This window comes from Parasteatoda tepidariorum, chromosome 6 (genome assembly GCF_982258835.1).
Source record: "Parasteatoda tepidariorum strain Cologne lab strain chromosome 6, Ptep-v5.0, whole genome shotgun sequence".
In the NCBI taxonomy this organism is placed as follows: domain Eukaryota; kingdom Metazoa; phylum Arthropoda; class Arachnida; order Araneae; family Theridiidae; genus Parasteatoda; species Parasteatoda tepidariorum.
In genome coordinates this window covers 69,100,701-69,122,007 of record NC_141760.1, presented here as the reverse complement: position 1 = coordinate 69,122,007, position 21,307 = coordinate 69,100,701, and the positions used below count along the sequence as shown (strand labels likewise).

Genomic DNA, 21,307 nt, shown 5'->3' with positions numbered 1-21,307 from the left:
CACCTGGCAAAGAATTTTGTGGAATGTTCTGGAACATTCTTGGCGCCATCATAAGATCAAAAGGGGCGCTTTGCATTTGATGCAAGCCGAAACGTGGGAAAGGTGACTTGGTGTTATTCTTCTCCATCCAACAATAGGGGTTTGCTGGCTGGACATACATCTTGCTGTCAGCAAGTAACAAAAGGAGGAATCTTCTTTTAAAGGAAGAACATAAATGCAGAGAAAGATTACTTTCCCAAGGTTACAAAACAAATTGAGGCTTAAAACTTAAATATTACATGAAATATATTGCAAGGAATTATTGAATACTGATAAATAAATAACATTAATTACAAGTGTAAAAGGAAGAAATTAAAAAAGCATACAATTAAAAGTTTATCACAAATTTAACAGTTACAATTATTTAAGCGTTTAATACATTATTAACAAATTAACAATTAACAAATGATTATTAAATTAGATGAATGATGATGATTAAATAAATTAAGATGATTAGATAATTAAATTAGAATTAACAATTGATTTTACTTAATATGTAGTATACCATACTACAGGGGTAAACTTACGCCTTGCGCATTCATAACTCGAGTTTGGAAATTTCAGAGAAAGTGATGACTGAAAAGAAGTTAATGGTTTGCTGTGATCTGTAGTGGAAGCAAGAAAATTTATTCTCTACAAATTCCAAAATCAATTGTGATAATCATCAAAAAAGAGCACTATTAACTAATACAAAAAACTGTAAAAATTGTCTTTTATAATGTCTTCAACAGTCTAAGGATGACATAAGCAAGTCTAAGGACAAAATTGTCGGAATCTAATGCAGGTATTTCAAATGGAATTATCCTCTACGCAACAGAAAAAATTATTTAGTAGTTTTTCTCGCCAACAAGAAGGAACTGGACTGCTAAATATGACAGCTCTGGAGAATAAACTATCGGGTTTTCTAAGCAAAGGGCAGTAAACTACGCAACACTATATTTTTTTCTGTTTTATTTTTAAAACAATTTAAATTGGTAGTAACTTTTGAGACACTGGTTATTCAGAATACGTAGAATTGAAGTTAGTGTTGTAATTTACTTCATACATTATTAATTTTCATAGTGTAATAATGTTAGATAAGTTCTTACTAATAAAGGCATTTAAAAAAACGATGCGTAAGATAACTTAATTTAGTTACAGAGTGAAATGTGTTTTTATCACTTGAAGATTTGACTGAAAAAAATGTTTTCAAACTTAAAAAAAAATATTCGAGCTGTAAGATAAGTTAAGTTTAGGATGAAAAATTCAATTATGAAACTTAAAACCTTATGAAAATGTGTTTTAGTGTAATAGTTATTTAAGAAGTTTTTTCTAAAAATATCTCCTTTATTTTTCTTTATTTTATTTCTTTTTGAGGGGAGGAAGATGAAAAATAATTTAAAGAACTAATTTTTGAATAAAAAATTTCGGGTGAAAATATTTTCTTTCGTGTCTACTTCCTTTTTCTACTTCTAAATGTTCATTTTTTTAAAAAAAAATAAGGTGAAGAGTTAAATGTCGAGAGACTTTAGAGAAATAATTAAGTCAAGTAGCTTAACTTCCTTGCTGTTAGAAAATATAATAGTTAGTAGTGAACCTTTGAAAACAGGATATAGGAAGAAAAAAAATTTAAATTTTACTAGTAGTTAAGCGTAGTTCGAATACACTATTAGTTACTTAAATGCATCGTTAGTGAATTTTATATTTTGAATATAGTTCAAATTGTGTGTTTAAAAAAATAGAAGCTGTAATTGGCTTCGTTTTATAAACTTATGGATATTTCAATAAAAAAGAATAAGCTAGTGAATAAGGAGTATTAATTGCGTTAAAGAAATACAAAATGACGACAACTAAACTTTTTCTCATTGTTTTGTTCTTGCAATACTTCTGTTGCGATTTAAATGAACGTTTTTTTTTCCAATAATCTTTAATGTCTGTACAAATCATTTAGCTGTTGAATCGCTTTGCATTTTGAAGTTATCGTATTTTACTTCTTTTATCCTTTTAAGATTGTATTTAGCTTACACAAACTATTCTATAATAGTTGATGGGACACTTTTAGCTTTTGACATTTTTTTTAAATTACTAAAATTACTCAATACATCGAAAATAATTTCACACTTAAGAATTGTTCAGTTCATGTGAATATTCTTACAGATATACGATCGTGCGATTCTCTTACTTAGCATAAAGATTTCAAGCTACCGACAGTAAATTACGCAAGAAAACAAGTGTTTTTGTGCACTTTTTGCCAGAAAATTAAGCAATAAGCTTGTTACTTGTATCTTTTACAATAGTAAATATTTCCAATTACTGCATGGTCCAATTACCGTATAAATCCTGCTTAAATATTTATAGAGACATGGACATTTTCATGAAACCTAATTTCTACATAACCTAATTTTTTTGTCTTACGTTTTCTTTTGCTATAATTATTAAAAATATGTGAATAAAATTTTTTGAAGCAATTAAAAATTAATTAGAAAATCTCTGTTTTAAAATTTGAAAATAAAAATTCGTTAAAACTTCGAAAGATATGAGAATTTTAAGTATTTTTTTACATTGAGCGATTGCAAAAAAAATTAAGATAATATTTTCATATTTTTGTAGTATATATATATATATATATATATATATATATATATATATATATATATATATATATGTGTGTGTGTGTGTGTCTTTGTGTGGATCTAGATATAGATAGACATAATAGTATTACTTTGATATTCTGATCATGGTCTGTAAATCTCAGTGATCCCCAACCGAGATATAGTCGGATAACATTTAATTTTATCTGCTATTTTAGAGTATAAGGGGTGAGCAAAACTCTTTACCAGGGGAGCTTTTAGTGGCTATCACGTCTTAAAGTGTCCTCAAACTAAGTCCCGCATCACTTCAGTTAATAGATGGCTTCCCCCCATTGAATCCTATCGTTGCCAGGGAATTTAACTAAAATACCATTTCCGGGATTAACTTTGAATTCCCGCAATAGTAGTTTAATCTCAGTGGAACGTACATCTCTGGCAGAATGTTTCCTTCTGCGAACTTGCTTTGATTGTGAAGCAGAGAACAAGTTTCAATTGTTTAAATATGGCGAATGTAAAACCAATAGTTGTACTGAATTCATCGTGTATAAGAGGAAATTGTGATTCCTTCTTATACATGTATCCTTCTTACACTTAAATTAATTAAAGGATTTGTATAAAAATAATTACTGTCTTATTAGTAATTTTTTCGGATAGTTTTTTGAAAAAATTAATTTTAGTAATGAGGGATGAAAATTTCAAAAATTAATAGAAAGTGACAGATAAAGGTATTTCACTGTAACACATGAAAAATCACTGGCCACACACTGAAGAGGCAGTCTGTAAGTAAGAGACATGTGAGAGATCCCAGTCTTTTGCATTAGCATTCGTACATTACCTCTGCGCATACTAACGCAAGAATATAAGAACTCTCCATTACTATGCTTCTTTCATTCATCCTCCGTGTGTGTGTTCTCATGTTTTACTGATAAGTGCGGACGGGATAGCCTGGTCGGTAGGGCGCTGGGCCCATATCCGAGAGTTCGTGGGTTCGAACTCCGCCAGCCGAAGACTCCCCATGTAGTAAAGTGACTGATGCACGTTAAATCTGTCAAGTCACAAAAGTCCTTCTTGTTCCCATAACAAATCAATACCTCTGGGGGTACTGGATTGGAGATCGATCTTTCTCTGATTCAGGTGAAAATTACGATCTGTGGAGGAATGAACAGATGTATGAATGGATTCGTCCTATAAACGGGTTTGACGTATGGTGTGGCAGAAGTCGAATTCTTGGCCATAGATGGCGCCACTATAAAACAAGAACAATTGTACCCGCTCTACCTAAACAGACATACGTCAACAACTGATAAGTGCGGTGTTTAATATTTAACCTACTGTTTTGAATAATATATAGTGCATTAATGAAAAGAATAGAATAAAGGAAATATAAATAAATATTATTTAAGATATTTATAATATTATCTAACATGTTAAAAATGTCAGATGGGAAGTAAGTTTAGTACTTTTTTTCCGAATTTCTATTATGTTATGCCATATGTGTAAACCGTTCCCTGCTGTTAATAACGATTTAATATATAACTGTGTTAATCTCAATAAGTTTTACTCCAAAAAATTCATATTCGTCTTAAAATTTAGGGTTGGATTAAATGTATAATGTATATTTCGTAAAAACCGTAAGCAGTAATACTGTGCACATATGATATTATATACTCAAGATACAGAAAAAGGATCAAAATAAAAGGTTCTTGAGTACTATGACACATGTAAAAACAAAGCAATCAAAGGAAGTATACTCATTAGAGAAAATTGGGTTTGTGTAACATCTGTTTTAACATATATGACCATATGTATGACCTTTATTATAGACCATATATATACATAGAGACCATATATATGACCTTTCCAGAAATCATTAAAATTTTGTCCTAGAACAATAAGATCCTATCATTATATTGACAGTTATTGAAAGTGGTCCGTTTGTTTTTTCGTGCACTGTAGACGAATAATTATAGTTTGTTTTATTCTACGAGTCCTTTTAATTTTTTCTTTTTTTACCAAACTGAGTATTAGAATATCATATCGAAACTATGATCTATCTGAAGACGATTACATTGCGCAATGGTATTTTTCAAGAGAGATAGAACAACATTCGGACTACTGAAAGATCAAATTTCTTGTTTATGGTTATGGTTTATTGTTTATGTTAGTTATTTTCTCACGTTTCTACATGTTAGTTCTTTTACGTTAAATGACTAATTTACTGCTAAAATTTTACAAAATGTAATAAGTTTGCTTCAAATGAATATAAATCACCAAAAATATGAAAGAAAACTTTCCTAATGTTATGTTTTTAAAACAATTAATAATTAATGCTACATTCTGATCAAAAATACAACCACCTTTTTTTTTATAAAAAGCAACCTAAACATACAGATATGCACAAACATACTTTCAATTATATAAATTAGCAGTAAATTATGACATAACTATCCTATTACAATAATTAAGGTTAAATTATAGTTTTAATTTAAAGTCAGAGAGGAAGAGTTATATAGCATTAAGAGTTATATCGTATTGACGAAAATCATCAAATAATTTGAAGTACTAATGTCACCTAATATGAAGTTTGTAATTTAGATATCTCAAATTTATAATGTAGCTATCTATTTATAAAGTTACTATCTATTTCACTCAAGATGCAATATACTTCAAGCATCATCAAACATATTACCCAAGGAATAAAACTTGTTTTCTAATCATCATAATTTTCTCATTAAATGTATATGATCTTAAGAGCGATCATTATATTGAATGAAGCCAATTTGTGTATTTAATTAAATACTGCTCATCAGAGCAATCCAATTAATTATTAACAAATTCCAGTGAATAGTCTTTCATCAATACTTGTATTCAAATTTCAAGTCTTTTCTTTCCTTTCTTCATACTTTCAAAAAAAAATAAGGAACACTCATTGAAAATAATATTTGAAGAGGCTTTATTTTTTAGTTTTTTTCATTAATTGTTTTTGATTGTGATTGTAATTTTCCTTAAAGCTATTGAGCTCTGCAAATGATGAATAAAAGTTGGCCGTTAGGATTGTTGTCATAATATACTTTTTTGAATTAAGAGATTTGATAAGTTTTGATACGATGATATTAATAGGGAAATAAATGTGTGTAATAATGAATGCTGTTCAGATGACGAGAATACTTTCTGTAAAAAAAAATAATTAATGAAAGTTTGTTATTTATATAATTTTGAGTTATTTAAAAAATTATTTATATACCGTATAATATCTATCTTATTTTCTGTATTCCTCATACGAAAGGAATGTATTTTCTACGTGCTACTAAAACTAATGTTTTAGATAGGTTAATATTTCAAAAATAAACAGCATATCAAAACTAACAACCGGAAATTAATTAATTAGATGAGATAAAATAAGATCTGTAATGCTCGATGAATGACTCTAGTAGGCTTATGTTTACATAAACTTTCAAGACTGTTAATAGCTATCTGCCTGATTGAATTTTACAAATTTGACAAGTTTATATTAGGCACAATATTAAAATGATGGATCATCAAAAACTTCCACACATTATTAAAAAAGAAGTTAACAGTAAATAAAAAAGTAAAACCATAGTAATAAAAAGCATCAATGTAATCTAGATTATTACTGCACACACCCGTCAAGTATTAATATCTGCCAAAAACTGACTTTTTGTGATGGTTCATTGGTGTTCCAAATTTAGACGCATATTAGTTGTTATCTTGTGGAAGCACAATTGTGTTTTATTTTGTAACCAGCGTTGAACAACAGTTCTAATTCTGAGTTTACGATTATCACTGCTCTACTCAGTGGCCGTGTAATTTTGATCCCGACCTAGAAGACAAAGAAACTTCTGGACCAAACATTGGTATAAACTAACATCCGTGAAGGACTTAGTGAGAAGTGTAAAATTAATAACTTAACTAACTTTACCGATAAGAGTAAGTGACGCTGCTAAGACCCAGCAGGTATTTTATTTCAACTTAACGTTACATTTTTCTTTTGCTGCTCGAAAGCTATAAGACTTAGAAATTTGTATGGAGCTGTACAGAAAATTCCTCCTGAAGTACGATGGATAAAAAAGCTTGGCACTCGATTATTAAATCTGAAGTTATTAATGCAAAATTAAAGATATTATTATTTCTAAATGTATAACTTGCAGTTAAAAATAAGGCCGCTCTTTAACCTTCTGAAAAGCAATTTGCAATTACAAACGTATGAACTGCACACACACACACACACACACACACACATATATATATATATATATATATATATATATATATATATATATATATATATATATATATATATATATATACGGCTGATCCTGATTAAAACTGGAATTCTGGCTGCAGCTCCAACTCCTATTTCTACAATTTTATATTTTTTCTTGCAAAAGAATTCAGCGTCTTCTTAAAACGATAGTCAATATCATCCGAATCCTAAAGGAAGCCTTTTAATATGTCTTTAGTACTTAAATATCTTTCATTAATGCAATACAGTAAAAAAAATAGTAACAAATATTATTGTAGTGAAACACAAATTAGTGACCAAAGGACCTGCTCAAGTCATGAAATGATATTTGTCACAATTTGCATATCAACTAATTAAACAACAACAGATCAACTAATTAACAAAGCAATGTTTGATTGCCATCAAAAGTCTACGTGAAAAGGAGTCTACCTAGATACTTTAGTTTAGTATTAAGTAAATTTTATAAGGTATTAGGAGAAATTTTATAAGGTGAAATTTAGTGATGAATAAATTTGATAAGCAGTTTATGAAATGCTGAAAAAATGCATCGGTACCTATAGTTTTAAGTTATGGAATTGGTTTAAACTTTCGTTTATTCATATCATCAAGTTTTGAAGTAGATAACCTAGGTAAAGTTGTACCATTTTAAATTATCTTTTTCTTAGCAAAAAAATTCTGATACAGTTCGTTAAATTTTGAAAAAGTACATCAGTCCCTAAAATAATTAAATGATTTAGAATTGTCTTATGCTTAATTTTACCATCATTTCCTTGAACAATTATTTGACTTAAATTTTTCTAAACTTTAAGTAATTTATTTATCTTCTGTTTTATTTCTTGCAGTACCCTTGCCAATACCAGAATATGAAGCTGTGGCAGGAGAAATAGGACATTTACCATGCAATTTTACAATACCAAGTGATCCATCTTTAGTATCTTTAATGCTCTGGTATAGGGACCAAGAAAGAGCTCCAATCTATACAGTGGACTTTCGAAAAGGGACTAGAGATAACCCAAAACATTTTACAATTCCAGAATATGCAGAGAGATCTTATTTTGATGTAAATATTATACCACCAACTCTTAGGTTAAATTCTATTAGTCTTGCAGACGAGGGATATTACAGATGCCATATAGAGTTTAGGAGATCAAGAACCATTACAAGAGTCGTTAATCTAAAAGTGATAAGTAAGGATGATTTTATTTTACAATTTCAATTTTCAAGAATGAATATCTTTCTTATGTAGTTTGTTTTGTATTTAATAAGTAAGGAAAATGAAGCTTACAAATTTTAGCCCATTTCTAACGTTGTTTGCGCCTGCGCAATCCTTTTAAACGCTATTTTCCTTTATTTGCAGTGTAAGTTGCTTTCAATTATTTTTAGATGAAACATATCTCTACCATTTTGTAATATCTACAGCTTACAATATATGTATTAGTGTTGCATTTTGTCTCCCCATCCACTTAGAAAAAATAAATAAAAACTTCAAAACTAAAAAAAATAATAATAATAATTAATTAAATCGAATGAAAATTTCAACCGCTGTGATTAAAGTGCTTTTAAAAGTAGGTCAAGATAGTTTTCAAGGATAAGGTCACCAAATTTTATCAGAGGATCTTTGAAAAGCAATTAGAAACAACCAAGAGCGTTTTATTATTTCTAAAATATCTGGAGTTATATTTTTGAGGAAAATATCATACCAAGCACCAACTTTTAGATTAAATTCAACTAGTATTGAACATATAAAGTTTGGAAGATCAAAAGCCATTACAAAAGTTGCTATTCTTATAGTTAGATAATGTAAGGAAATATGAATGAAATAATATACAAAATTAAAGTCAACGAAACGAAATAATACACAAAGAAATTGGAAGGGTTCTTTTAAGATCTATTTCAATCTTACAAAAAATTGTATGAGTGCAATGAAATTGTAGGATCTTTAAGTCTTTAAAAGTACCTTTTTGAACCAAAATTTTGAATTTTAAGTTATAAGACAGTTAGTATTTTAAATTTATTTTAAAGATATTATATTGGCTTTGATAAAGTTCTAAATAAATTTAAAATCTTAAAATTTAAAGTTTTCTTATTAAATTCGAAGAAAACAAAAATATTTAAGAGCACTACATATTTAAATATTCACTTCGCATCCATAAATGTAATTATTCAATTAGTTACGTATTAAAGAAAAAGCAGTCTTATTATTCTCTATAGGTTTGCAAGGTGGAAGTAGAATTCCTTTTCTTCTTGAAGACTGAGTTCTTGTTCTTTTATTCAGTTTGTTTTGTATTTACTCAGTAATTACAAGTTATGTTCTTTCACGTATCGATCTATTTGTGGGCGTTTTGTAAGTGATGTTTATTCAATGAGAGAAATATTACCATATTGTTACTTTTTATATTTTCTGTAGTTATTCAATGAATTCTTTTAAGTATTCTTCTTAAGTATTCTTCTAGGTAATTCAGTTGTTATTTCAATTAATTTTTAAAGCTAATCATATATCCGCAGTTATACATTATCAATAGTGTATAACATCTTTCTTATTTTGTTTCTAGATTTTATTTAAGAACTAAAATTTTCAAGTCTGAAAAATATTTTAGGAAAATATAATTTCTTTGCACGCAATATTTAGTATTGAAATATATATATATATATATATATATATATATATATATATATATATATATATATATATATATATATATATATATATATATATATATATATATATATATATATATATATATATATATATATATATATATATATATATATATATATATATATATATATATATATATATATACACAATCTGCTTACATAAGTCCGTTCTCATCATAATTATTTCTAAAAGGCTAAAGCTATAGTGGCATAAGAGCGGTCTGGGCATAGTAAAATTGCATTAGCTGCGCAAAGAAACCACTAACTGGACCGTCTAGTGATAGACTTCAAAACTGATTTTTAAAAAAAATTACAATGTACAAGAAAAAATCAATTACAAAGTTAATTACAAAACGGTTAATTACAAAAATACATCTTGCGCACGATAATGATTAAAACGAAAAGTACAAAACGCAAATTTGTTTGATCACGTTGAACAAAAGTGCACTTGTCGGAAAGTTTGTCTCTCTGTCAAGTTCAAAATGGTGTCCTTCAGCATCTATCAGGTCTAGACGCGGGACTGCTCATCCCACTTCTCATCGTGCATACAGCAGGTGACTCGCTGGTACAAGCATCCGCAATGCGGTTTTGATGAACTAGCTATTTGGTGTCTCCCAGCGGAAAAAAATCATCTACTATATTTAGATCAGATGAACATGGAAGTCTTTTTATACAACATTCGTATCCAAAGACTTGTGGCTGGAATATATCATTAATGCTATGTTGGGAATTCGTGGAAGTATGTCGTCATGTTAGAACCATACATCCGGATATTACGTTCGCTCTTCAGAAGTTCCAAGTATCTGGATCCAGTTAACGTAAACTTGTAGAATACTGGGTAAATCAGTCTGCTTTAAAAAATCCTGCACAAGATACTTATCGACCAGCGTACTTGATGTCCAGCCGTGATGACACATCTAGAAGTATCCATCTACCAAAAGTGGCTGTTTTGATTATTGTACATAGTATTACGTGAAAAAATTCCTAATCCGTCCATATGATGTAGGCAAGAAATATGCTGATCCTGTAAGCTTTTAGGGATGAAGATGCTCCAATTATCGTGACTCTGAGCATCAGCTGCCCTTAGTGCCAGCAAAGGTGTAGGCTAGTATAGGCAAGCACCTACTTTATGCAAGATTTTTCAAATGAAGCTTTTTGGAAGGCTATAATATTCCGTGGTCGCTTCTGTGCTTTGATGATGGGTGATGGTATACGCTACTACGTTTTCTGGTTGCACTCGTTGTCCTACTCCTCTTGGTCTGCTGGTTATACTACCCATCTCCCTGAATTCTTTCAAAGTCTTTACGATGACCTGCCATGAAGTATGCTTCCCTTCAGGAAAACGTTTACCACACAATCGCTCTGCATGCTGCACATAATCGCATAATCCTGCACGGCACCCACATTAGTTGTAAATTAAAACTATTTCGTAATACTCATTGGTCGAAAATGTTGACATGATTGCGAGTTTCGACATCTAACTTCCACCGAACTCTTTCTTTTATATTTATTCTCGGTGCAGAGGTATGGTGTGCCATACTTATTATCATAATATCCGAACTTATGCGATTCGCATATGAAATGAGAGTTGAGTTGCGTTGATGCGTTGAGAGTTGAGACCGCATCGCCTACTACTTCTGTTAAAGGCCGCATGCCCCAGCAGGAAAGTCAACCGGGGTTCGCCCGTATAGTAATCTCGCACGCTGGGCAGTGGTGGGGGTGGACTGAGCTCAGCAATTGCCTCAATTTTAACGCCCTCTCCTAACAGTATGCGGATTGCGTTTCTAGTTGGTTGTCCATCTAGTAGGTATCTCTTCTAATTGAAATGGGAGGAGTGCAAATTATAAAAATCAAGAGCCATTTTGGCAATAAAGCACTATGGAGGCCTGGGCACGAAATATATTAAGTTTTGCCGGAATCAAATTTGGGATATTGGCGTCAGGATTAGATTTACAACTAGAACAATAAGAATTTGCTGATAGTATTGTATTTTAATTTACATTTTTATTACCATAATGGGTAATTAAATTTTAAAAATCTGCTAAATTATACATTTTGGAATGAGAGAATAGGTGAACTTATCCATTCACAAGCAAACTCTAAGAGAAAAAGAATTTTTTAATAACCATATAAACGGAAGAAAAATTGGTGGTTTTTGCTGAATAATAACAATAAATTACCAGCTTTTAAGTTCCTTAAAAAAACATTAATCAATTATTATTATCAATTTAATTATAATTTTTTATTTATTATTATTATTTTATTTTATTTTATTTTTATTTTAGCGTTTAATTTTAGAATTTTAATTTTAGTTTAAAAGTTTTATTTATTTTTGTGATGCCATTGAAAGGAAAATCATGATTTTTGCTCATCTGTCGTCTGGTCAGTGTTTTAGCTATAAGCTATTCAATATTTGAAAGGTAAAATTCAAGCATTTTCTGTGAATAATTTTTTTTAAAAAAATAATATGCAGAAGTTTGGTAAATTTTAGTTAATATAGATGTGTTAAAATTGGTTTAAAATTCAGTAATATGTAACCACTTTAAGTAAGATTTTCCCAATTTAATTAAAATATAGTATTATGCGTCTGTATCAGAGCAGCAAGTATTACAGAACTTTTACTTTTTAACCAACTTAGAAGAAGAGGGCATCGCATATTTTTTAATCAATATTCTTTAAAAATTTACATCCGCCTAATCAAAATTTATACCGATATTCAAGACCAAAGTCTTGATATATATAGTCTTGAAGCCCCTTTTCACTTTTAAATGAAATTTTTTTCATAGTGTAAAATAGTTTGTATTTTAATATTACAGAAGTAGAAAGAATTGAAAAAAAAAACCCCGTATTATTGCATGATTGAAGATTGAAGTAGGAGGGGTGGTCGCAAGGATTTCTCTGAGCACAGTACACTAACTCTTCTCAAGGAGGGGATAAGATGTTAGAACCGCAATCCACTAGGATTTAGAAAACCATTAGCACAATCTATCACCGCGCAAGCTTATCCAGTGACACGGTATGGGATGCTTTAGATTGTGATTTTGCCACTTCTTTTCCACGTTATGCCGCGTTATAATTTTGTGAGTTGAAAAACCACACGGATATGCATTTCACGCCTTCTATTTTTGACATCACTGTCAGGAAATTGTCTTTTCTTACTAAATCGCTGAGGTTGAACAATGGAATTTAGCATATTCCTCGTATATCATGCAATCTTTGAGGTAAGAGCTCCTACTTCAAACTTTTCCACCAAGTGGCACTGAAAACGATTTTTCTTGCGTAAAACATGGCAACCTTATATATAGACCTCATGTTATGATAATATCTCTTAAGAAAAGAAAATGTATTAGCATGAAAGTGAGAGGCTAACATTTATTTTTATTTTAATAAGAGGAGTATACTCCCTATTTAAATAATACTTTTTCTTACCAAGAATTTATGTATATTTGTACAAATTTGATAATCCACTTATATTTTCCTTAACCATTGATTAAATTATGGTTCGTAAATGTTTATAGTTTAATTAAAATATTTCAGATCTATTAAACACTGCATGATTATATATATATATATATATATATATATATATATATATATATATATATATATATATATATATATATATCATTCTTATGCATTCTTATGCATTATTTCTTATGCATTAATAAGAAAATGTTATTTAAGAAATAAAATTAACATCTATAGTAGTTAGTGAAAGGCATGTGCTTTACATTAAAACAAGTAAACATTTTTTATTTTAAATTGAAATACAAAATGCCAGCCATGTTAGATTGAAATGATGTGTCCGATGCAGTTTTGTAGATTACATTTTGTGGTTCATTTCTATAGTAAAAAAATATTTTCATCATAACATTATGCTAATACGTACATTAGCTAGTTTGAATATTCCAGATTGAATATGTATGAGGAGTTGACGTATTAAAAGGCTTTTAAACTGCTATATATATAGTTAAGAATTTGTCTGAGAACTAATATTTCAAAACTACAATTTTAATATACATATATATTGAAACTTATATAGTTTATATACTAGTTATAAAACAATACAATACATGCTTATCCGGCTATTCTGTTCCTATTTTTGATAAAAGTTATAGAATGTTAAGGATGCTTAAGTTTTCTTTGTGTAAGTGATCCTAAAATAAAAGAAGAAAATAATTTCATGACGCAAGAGCGGATGATGTAGTATTTTACGATCACATTTTCTAGTTTCTTACATTAAAGTGGTTTCGCAATCTTGCCTTAAAGATAGATAAACTGGAGCATAAAAGTTAGGGCATAAACCTCAAACTCATGAAAAGTTTTTAACAGACATTATTAATGTCTAGTAGAGATTATTATGATCTTACCACCTTTTGTTGATTAAACTATTTTTCATTTTTATAATTCTAATATGTCATTTTTTTGTTATAGTAGAAATGATTTTAGTGCTTTTTTAACTTTATTTTTAGTAGCTTTATTGCAGATGGCAATGTTGTAATGTGTTACGTAATAACCGGTATATAAACTATACAAATGCAAATAAATTAAACGAAAATAAGTTTAGAATAAAATGTTAAGAATAAATTTTAAGAAAAAAGGGCAGCCCTCTTGTTTGGAACATTAAGAATATTTGTTATGCAATCGGTGAAGTTTGTAAGCTAAAACTTTGCAGAAAAAATAACAAGAGAAGATTAAATTTTTAAATAATAGTTTTTGATTAAATGAAACCATTGAAAGTTAAGTCTAAAAAATATATAGTTCGTCACATTTTACAGATTTAAAGTAGATTACTGCTTTGTTCATTACATGAAAATCATATAAGACTTAAAACAAAGGAAACAATCGACATTAACAAAATGGAAGCAACATGTTTCTCCGAACTAAATTTTAGTAAACGCTTAGATCTAGAACAAAAAGAAGCGTGTAAACCTAAATAACTTTCGCAAAATAATTCTTAAAAATCTAACACATGACACGAAAATTATTCTTGGATTCAGAATCACAATTTATCTAAATAAATAATTTCTTTTGATACATTCTGATTTGTATTCATTCTGATTTGTATTCGTATTCTGATTCTGATTCATTAAAATAAAAAAAATTTGAATGTGTCCCTCTAATTCGTGTTTTATTTTCCAGTGAACCACCTATTTTATTTTTCTTTCTTTACATTGCAGCTTTCTCTTAATCAGAAGTTATTACGAATAATTCTCGTTTTTCTCTTTCTTTTCTTCCTTTGTTTCACATACACACACTAAACAGGCTTATAAGCAACTGCATATTTTCGACAACTTAAGTCTTTCCACTGTTTCTTTCTTAGTGCATTAAATCTAGGATAGAATATAAATATTTTAATTATTAATTTAGATTTCTTTCGTGGGTCAGAAACTAAAATTGCTCCAATTGCACAAAATAAAAACGTAATATTTTATTAGCAAATGTAAGCTTTGCTAAATCTTTTCAAAATTGTATTTACAAAGAAAAAAATTGTACCATCACATTTTGTAATTTGTTCTTTTCTATCGCACTCATTAGTTCTGAAGAACTTCTACTTGCAATTGCTATATTTCTCACATGCTAAAGAAAAAGTGAAGAGAAACCATAAAACAACTGAACGATTAACGAATTAACATTCTGTTTTTTGAAGTACACATAGAGACAGAGTTTTGTAAAATTTGAAGGTGTAAAAAATTAAGTTCCAATTTTTAGTTTTTATTTAATTTGAAGAAATAAAGTAGCAATTGAAAAAAATAAAGTAGCAGTTGTCTTTGTAGACGCGGTGGTCATTTTAATTTTAGCTGATGGTTCAGGTAGCATCATTGTAGTATTAAGCATACTTTTAACCGCTACAGATACATCTTAATTTGGATGTTATATAGTGATAATTATCTCAGAGATGAAATGAACAAAATCGTTTAGGAGAGTATGATTTATTTAGTAATTTTAAAATTATAGTGGGACCAAATTCAAAAATTTGAAAATAAGGAGAAAAAAAAATCCCTTAAAGGGATCAAGATGACCATTTTTTTGACATCGAGAATTTCTGTTAAGATTCATATTCAACGGTTGGGAACAGAAATGCCAAAGAGCCTCCCAGTTCTTCGCCAATAATTGGCAACTGAAATGTGAATGAATTACACCCATAATTAGGAGCATGGAAAGCGATCTATGGTAGGCGATTTATCGAAAGATTACATACCCAAAAATAAAGCATCCCCCAGTAATCAATATTAAATTTGAAAATAATTTGGCGAAAGCGAATCACAAAAATAGCAGTGAGAATTAGTGTGACCCTGTAACTGAAACGTTTCTGTGGTAAGAAATTAAGAGTTAGAAATAAATTTTTGTTTTCGATTTTGTCGTGACAGTGAATTAATGAGTCTTACATTAAAATTGAAATAAAAGGTTTGTCGTTACATTGATTAAGATAATAATAAAATATTTTATATTCGCTTTTTATGAATTAAAAGAAAAATTAAATAATTGGTTTAATTTAATTAAATTTCGGTTAAGAATGATTCAAAAAAATAATAAAATAAAATATTGAATTAAGGACATCTTAAAAGCTAGGAAATATGCAATGCCTATTGTGGCATCACAGTCTTGTCAAGATCGTGTCTTTATGTCCCTTAACTGCGTAAATGAGGAGATTAGAGCTGGAAACGTTAACTTGACTTAAAACTTTACGCAGTTCATCCAGATAAATATAGTTTGATAAAGTTTAGAACTGGGAACTTGAATCTTCTCTGTCTATAGAAAGAAGTTACCCGAAGTATTACTTACCGTTTTCAAGTTTAACTAATTAAAACAAAATGTTACAAACTGCTAATTGGAAGAACTCGTTTCAACTTTTCTCTTCATTTAAAACGCTTCCTTTTCAATCGTTTTTCGAAACCCGACTACATTTAAATATCCGATGACCGATCTCGACCCACCCTCCCCACAGTTCTGATATAAAGTATCTCTTGAAATAGACAGTTGAATATTTTGAGTTACATTACTTTCTGGTCAACTGTGAGGGAGTTACGAGATTTTTATAAGTATTGTTCTATTTAATGTAAGAACTTTATTGTTCTTTGTTGTATTTGAATGTTTTCCCGGACATTGGAAATAAAAAAAGAGGATGTAGAAATGTGCTCCGAAAGTAAATTTCTTATAAATATTGATTTGTCCCAACAATGACTTAGAAATATGTATCTTGCAAGTTGATTTTTAAAACTAGAAGATCATAGAGAACTTTCTTGCTTAAGTAATTTGTACGAACATTTTGTTACTTGTTGGAGATAAGACACACTCAAATAAATATGAAGAAACTGCATTGCAGTTTGTTTATCAGTTTATAAGAATGATCTGAGGTTAAAATCAACTTTTTTTTTAAATAAAAAGTATTTCAAGTTGCTATCATATAATATCTCTAAACATCATTCCAAGAGATTTTATGAAATATTTGATTTAATGAAATAAAAAAATATTTCATTTAGATTAGACAATATTTCTAGTAATGCCATTGTTTGTTCTCATCGTTATATATCTTTCAGACAAGACATATAATTTAGGCAAGCAAAATTTTTGAATGGGGCAAATAAAAAAAGGGCACATTTCCTTTAACTACTTTAGTAACAATAGTAAATTAATAGCAGAATTAAGATAAATCACAGGAATAAGAAAGAAAGAAACTGTAATTTGTAATTGTCAATTAAATTTCATTATTGAGAACATTTTAAAAACTCTTTTGTTAAATTTTAACTCCATCATTGCCATTGCAAAAAGTGTTTTATGCCTCTTGGAAGCCATCAACTCGTCAGAAAAATTTCTTACCAATAGTTAGAAGTAAAAAAAAAAGAGAAAAGCACTGAGTATGAATGAGTGCATTTTTTTCAATTGTTTCTAAATATTGCAGTAACATTTGTCACTATCACTCTGTTATCAACTACCTGTAAATTTATGTTTCTGATCTTCAACCTTAAAATTAGTTGAACAAAGGCATGCCCATTCTTTCTTTTTCTTTTTTAACATCATTATTTATCTTAAATAAATGGCATAATGATAATTGTACAAAATGCAAAAAGCAAAACGCAATAAATCACTTGAAATTTTAAAATAGAACTCTTGAAGCGTCAAAGTTTAAAGTATTTAAAATAAAATTTCAAATTTGGTGCTTAACTAAGGGTTGCAATCTAGTATAAAAAACTTGTAAAGATTGTTGCCGTACTATCAAAATTGAATTTTTGGTAAATTATATTGCTAGTGAAAGAAAAATTTACAAACAATCTCAAATTGCAGAAATTCACAAAAAAGTCAAACAAATATGAAAACGGAACCAATTTAATTTCGAAAATGCTTTTATGTGAAATAATAATATTCGGACTTAAATTAAAAATTAAATTCAATCTCAAAATTCATATTTCAAAATTCATAATTCAAAATTCACAATTCAAAATTCATCCCGTAAATGGTTAATGAAATTGAAAAGATTCCGTTTCTAAGAAATATGCCATGTAGTGAGGGTCAGTTCCATACTTATAAAATCATTACAAATATTATTTATCACAACAATGAATCAATAAATATACAATTCGTGTTTAAAATAGCAACAACTAACAAATATTTCATGCTTAATAAATGACATGAATATAGCTTTTCATAATGGAAACCAAAGAAAATAAATGTATGTAAAATAATAATATTCGGATTTTAAATTGCTCATTAAATTCGAACTCAAAATTTATGTTCCATTTTTAAAACATTTGCACGTAAATGGTTAATGAAATGGAAGAGATATTCTGTTTCTAAGAAATATGCTATATAGTATAAGTCAGCTCCATACTCATAAAATCATTAAAAATATTATTTGCACAATAATGATTCAATACAACAATGATTACAACTAGTGTTCAAAATAAGAAGAACTTATAGATCTTTCATGCGTAGTCGATTATATGAATATATCTTTTCATTATGGAAATCAGAGAAAATAACATATAAATTTAAAAAGTGCATTGAGAATTATTAAATAAGTTTTATAAATTGAATTGAATATCTTGTTTAAAATTCATTGAAAGTCAAAACCAGCCAGTTTTTTAAAAGTATTTCAAGTTACTGAAAAGTATTAAAAATAGTATAAACTTTTTTGTAAAAAAATCACGAAGAACATATTTCAGAAAATCTCACTGACTTCATCTTGAATTTTTCTGAAGACGAAAGGAAAATAAACACGGTTTATATTGAAAAGATGAAGTCAGTGTTCATTTTTTTTTTAATATTGGAATGAAGAACTTTCCTGTTTCTGTAACAATGGAAAAGTGCATTGTTGATTTTCTCTCACTTCCTTTAGACGAAATGCAGTCGGAAAAAGTATTTTTGCTTAAAATATATTTTTTGAGGAAAAAATATATTTGAGAAAAAATATTTTTGTATTCTGATGTAAAAATAGAATTTCATATTTTATCGTCATATTCGCTTCTGTAAGCAAGTTCTGTATAAATATTCTCAATAAAAGAATAACTTTTTCGAAAGTAACAGTGTTTTCGCTTTAACTTAAAAGATGATTTTCGCTATTTTTGAAAATAATAAATATTTATTAAATTCATCGCTTTGCATTTATTACAATTGATACACGTAACTTAGAATGTGTACATTAAGTTTGGAAAAAGAGTAAAAGTTTTTTTACACTCTGGTAAATTAAGAGTATGTAAATTTAGAAATTTTTCAAAATTTACCGCATGCATTTACTTAAAAAATAAACTTAAAATATATATGTATGTAAAAAAATTTTGTTTCGTATTTTACACTGAAAAAAAAGTCATAAAGCAAAACACCATGTGAATAATAAAACAAAAAAGGCCACAAGCAAGATAATTCGCAATTGAAAAAAAAAAGAATAAGTGATTAGGGAGGTTACACGAGATACAGCTGTATGCGAAATGATGATAGATGAAAGAGGCAAATCAGTCAAGAATAAATTTCCATTATCAATGCAGGTGAGGGGCAGAACTGGAGTTATTAACCAAATAATATGTCATTCATTCTTTTATTAATTTGAATAGCAATTGTTTAGTATATAACTTCTGTTCTGAAAGACTTAGCTTTCTGCAAAAACAAAGAAGACTGTTACCAGTAATGATTCTACACTGATCTGCCTGCTCCAGCATTGCTTCAGCTTGATTTTGTGTCTTGAATCGACATAGGGATATAGAAATACATACTCATAAGAAGCAGCTATTTTTCTTTCTTTCTTGGGCATGAAAAATTATGGAATGTGTTAAGGAGTAAAAAAAGTGTATTAGCTAAATAAAGCTACCAGTGTTAATAACTGATTTAACCGATATATTTTTATGTGACATTTTACGTACTATTTGCCAAACCTTGAAGGTAGTTGCATCATTGTTATAGCAGATTTCAATTAAAGAAAATTTTAGTTTTGACACAGACTGACATATACTGCATGGCACTCTGTGAATGTAATATACAGCTCTATTAAGGGTGACCCTTACGTTTTCAAGAAAAGTCGGTCCATGGCCTGCATTTTACTATCCAAAAACTGAAAAGAATTTGCTGTTGGAAATTCTGCCAAGGGTTACCAGATAGCTCTCGGCAGTAAATGGGATTGAGGTATTTATTGGTGTTCGGTAGGCTTCATGCGGTCTAGGGGAAAAGTTATTTTTAATTTTCAACTATATCCAGCCTTTCTTCACTGCTTATAAAACTTCAGCTTCTTGTACCAGTCACCAGCCAAAGACTTCGACTCTTTAATGAATTGCAAAATCGGAGATTTCATCCTATCACTGTCATTGAACAACCGACAGTTTACGACTAGCGATGATCAACTCTGTAGCCTTGCAATTTTGAACACAATCCAGAAGACAAGTGAAATCCTAAATCAAGTATTGAGATTTACTTTTGTGGAGCATTTTTTAATAGAATTAAATCATATTTACGTTACATGGAGAGGAAACCCTCCTATGATTAGCTTGATGGCAAGGGGACTCTGACTCATGATCCATCTACAACTGAGAATATTTTATATCAGTATTATGGTTGGTATGGGTTGAAGGTATAATTCGTATCAACCAGCCATTGCTAGGATTAGAACAAGGGCAATTCATTAGAAAGCTAGCGATCTACCTTGCTGGGCCACCATGACTCATTATCAAATATTAACAGATTCAGGATTGCACCTTCTTTTAAATATTTAAATAAAGGAGTTCCCTATTTTAAAGTATAATCTATCACTCGGAGTAAGACCATTATTTCTTTGCAGACAATGACCTATCCGGGGGTATACCACAAGATTTGCGAAATCTGACCCTTTCAGACAGAAAAACCCCAGGATCACAATACCTTTTATTTTAAAATTTAATAGAAAAAGGCATGGAATACTGAAATTGGGGGAACATGCAAGACATAAAATAACTGCTAATGTTTCAATGAAAAGTTGGATATTTATATTTTATCTGATTTTTTGGAAATAAAATTTTAAAACACCGGAATACTTTAAATTTTACACATTTAAAAAGGTTTACCTAATTTAAAATAAAATGTACGTATTTGTTTACTTTCATTCTCATAACTCACTTTTAATTAGTTTTAAATTAGCTGATAATTAAATTGTCTTATATAGTACTTTAGCTAAATAATATTGGTGGTCATTTTATCCTTTGCAATAGCAATTAAATAAATTTATAATTAGAATTCTCAAATAGAATTATCTAATCATTTTATAAGGAATTGATTATAGGACGAGAAATTATTATGGGAATTAGTCTCATTAGCT

General features: G+C 29.0%; 1 protein-coding gene across 4 annotated transcripts in view; it reads left to right on the top strand.

Annotated features, from left to right (window-relative positions):
• Positions 1-21,307, top strand: part of LOC107453431 (adhesion molecule nephrin) — a 278,090-nt gene that overhangs the window by 188,160 nt on the left and 68,623 nt on the right. For all 4 annotated transcript variants that reach the window (XM_087166005.1, XM_016070260.4, XM_043040896.3 and 1 more), the window contains one exon: positions 7,716-8,060. In XM_087166005.1, coding sequence (XP_087022131.1) covers positions 7,716-8,060 — 345 coding nt within the window. The remainder of the gene's footprint in view (positions 1-7,715; positions 8,061-21,307) is intronic.